Here is a 2,361-nt window from a genome sequence, read left to right as displayed (position 1 = left end):
TGTCAGTGACAGACCCCATCATATCTGCCATTTTTTATTTTCTCTTTACTATCACCTTATATGTTCTTACATTACACACAGCCAGGTAACTAGCATTTTCAGAAGGAGGCCTGCAATGGCAGCCCTCATAACTCTCCCAGGAGTCATAACTTCCTCAAATCATTGGCTGATCAATAAACCAATCCCACCACCCGTCCCTGTGATGTCACCAGACTGTGGGTGGAGTTCTCACATCTCCCGCCTCCCCCCACATATCTTTATACAACCTCCCCCTACATATAACCCAGCATGGAGGGGCTCAGTGAAGGTGGTGGTGAAGGTGTGGATGTGTCGGATCGGGTCACACAGATCATAAAAGGAGATCCGCCCGGCCTCATAATCCAGATCTATCCTGACTCTGTTACTGGAGATATTGATGGGTAAGGGGGTCTCTTTCCTGTCATGTCTCACCGAATACTGATTATTATACCTGTCCAATCCCCAGGACTTCTTATTCCATCCAATCACTGACTCCCCCCTCCCCCCTCTCCTGTCTATACTGGGGTAACACATCCCAACTATCCTGTTCTCTGACCCACTAACATCCACTTCCCAGTAATGTCTCCCTGAGGAGAAACTTTGACTGCTCATCACCTGAGGAATATCCTCAAATCTCTCTGGTGTTTCTGGGTGATTCTGGTCTATATCTGACCTGGATACAGTTTTCCTGTCATCTGATATCTGTAGATTATTATGAGCTGTGTTTCCATCCAGTAATATGTCTGCAGCTCCCTGCATATAGAAATATACATTTACCTCTGTTATTATATCAGATAAACCTGTGTGTAAGACCCCCGCCACACCCAGACCCCCTCCATCATGGAGGAGTTCCTCATGTCTCTCTCTGTCCTCATTATCTCCATCCTCAGTATCACACAAGTCACCTGTGTCTGATTCCTGTAAGACAGTCAGTGGATCCGTCATGTTACACAGCTCTTCAATGTCCTCCATCTTCCTGGACAGCTCCTCCTTCTTTATTTCCAGATCCCGGATGGAGATGGAGATCCGCTCTGCCCGCCCGGAGATCTCCCTCAGGACTCTCTTCTCCAGGTCTTCCAGATGTCTCCTGAGATCTCTAAACAGGGCAGTGACTCTCTCGGTGTCACCAGCTGCTTCTTCTTCTACTTTCCTCCTGTGTTCCAGCAGACTCTGGACTCTTTCCTCCATCGCCTCTCTCTTTGTCAGAAGTTTCTGCAGAACATTCCTCAGTGTCTCCTTCTTCTTCTCAGAAGCCTCATCTAGTGACTCCATCTCATGTCCTTTATGTCCTCCAATCATAGAACAAGATATACAGACACAGGTCTCATCCTCAGTGCAGTAATACTCCAGGATCTTCTTATGGACGGAGCATTTCCTGCTCTCCATGGACAAGGTGGGGTCACATAAGATGTGTTCTGGGGACTTTTTGTGGACTCTTAAGTGTTTCTCACACATATAGGCCTCACAGTGTAGACAAGATCTAACAGCAGGTACAGGAGAGTCCACACAGTAAGTACAGAAGACCCCAAACTCCTCCTGACCTGGCTGAGCAGACAGGAAAGTCTCTGCTATGTTACGTAGTGTTATGTTCCTGTGCAGTGCAGGACGATCCGGAAACTTCTCTATGCATTCAGGACAGGAATATCCTACAGACCCCTCCTGTGTATCCAGCACACCATCAATACAGACCCGGCAGAAGTTGTGACCACATCTCAGGGTTACAGGATCTGTATAAATGTTCAGACAGACGGAACATTCCAGCTCAGCTCTCAGATCAACAAAGGCCATCGCTGACAGCAGAAGAGAAATGAAAGTGAAAGTCTCTGGACTCGGTTAAAACTCGTCTGCACAGGGCGAGGCTGAGCTCAGCTCTCTGTTGATTTGTTAATAAACCTTTTGATGTCAGAATAAGACAAGCCCCATGATTGTGTACATTTACAATGATAAAAATCGATTTAATTAATTGTGGAGTGGCATGGCATGCCTTTCTTCCAGCATTCATATCCACAGACCACATCAGGGGTGTAGCATCTAGATGTAGGGTACATGGGCCTTTCTTTTCCAGCAGCAAGCCTGTTATACACCCAGAGATGAAGAGAAGGTGGTGGAGTGTCTAACCAAGTCTTCCTCATCCTCCCCCTCAGTGGCGGCTGGTGCTCAAAATGTTTGGGGGGGGGGCGCAAAAAGAAAAATGTAATAGTTATTGCTTTGCGGCAAAAAACGCTTTAAAAAAATTGCGTGACTTTGAGGTCATGGTACAGGCATGGCACAGGTGATGGTACAGGCATGTCACATGTGATGGTATAGGCATGGTACAGGCATGGCACAGGTGATGGTATAGGC

The 2,361-nt window shown here is 47.1% G+C and overlaps 1 protein-coding gene across 1 annotated transcript; it reads right to left on the bottom strand.

The window, feature by feature from the left end:
• Window positions 1-203: 203 nt before the first annotated feature.
• On the bottom strand, window positions 204-1,806 carry LOC309554205 (E3 ubiquitin/ISG15 ligase TRIM25-like; the record flags this gene model as incomplete). The annotated part of the gene is made up of 1 exon (XM_082255839.1): window positions 204-1,806. The coding sequence occupies one exon, from the start codon at window positions 1,804-1,806 to the stop codon at window positions 229-231; it is 1,578 nt and encodes a 525-aa protein (XP_082111965.1). The 3' UTR covers window positions 204-228.
• Between the last annotated feature and the right edge of the window lie 555 nt (window positions 1,807-2,361).

The sequence above is a fragment of the Pelophylax lessonae genome (assembly GCF_965119305.1).
Source record: "Pelophylax lessonae genome assembly, chromosome: 4".
Taxonomy (NCBI): Eukaryota; Metazoa; Chordata; class Amphibia; order Anura; family Ranidae; genus Pelophylax; species Pelophylax lessonae.
Note: the sequence above shows the minus strand (reverse complement) of the source record. Positions and strands in the feature narration are given on the sequence as shown.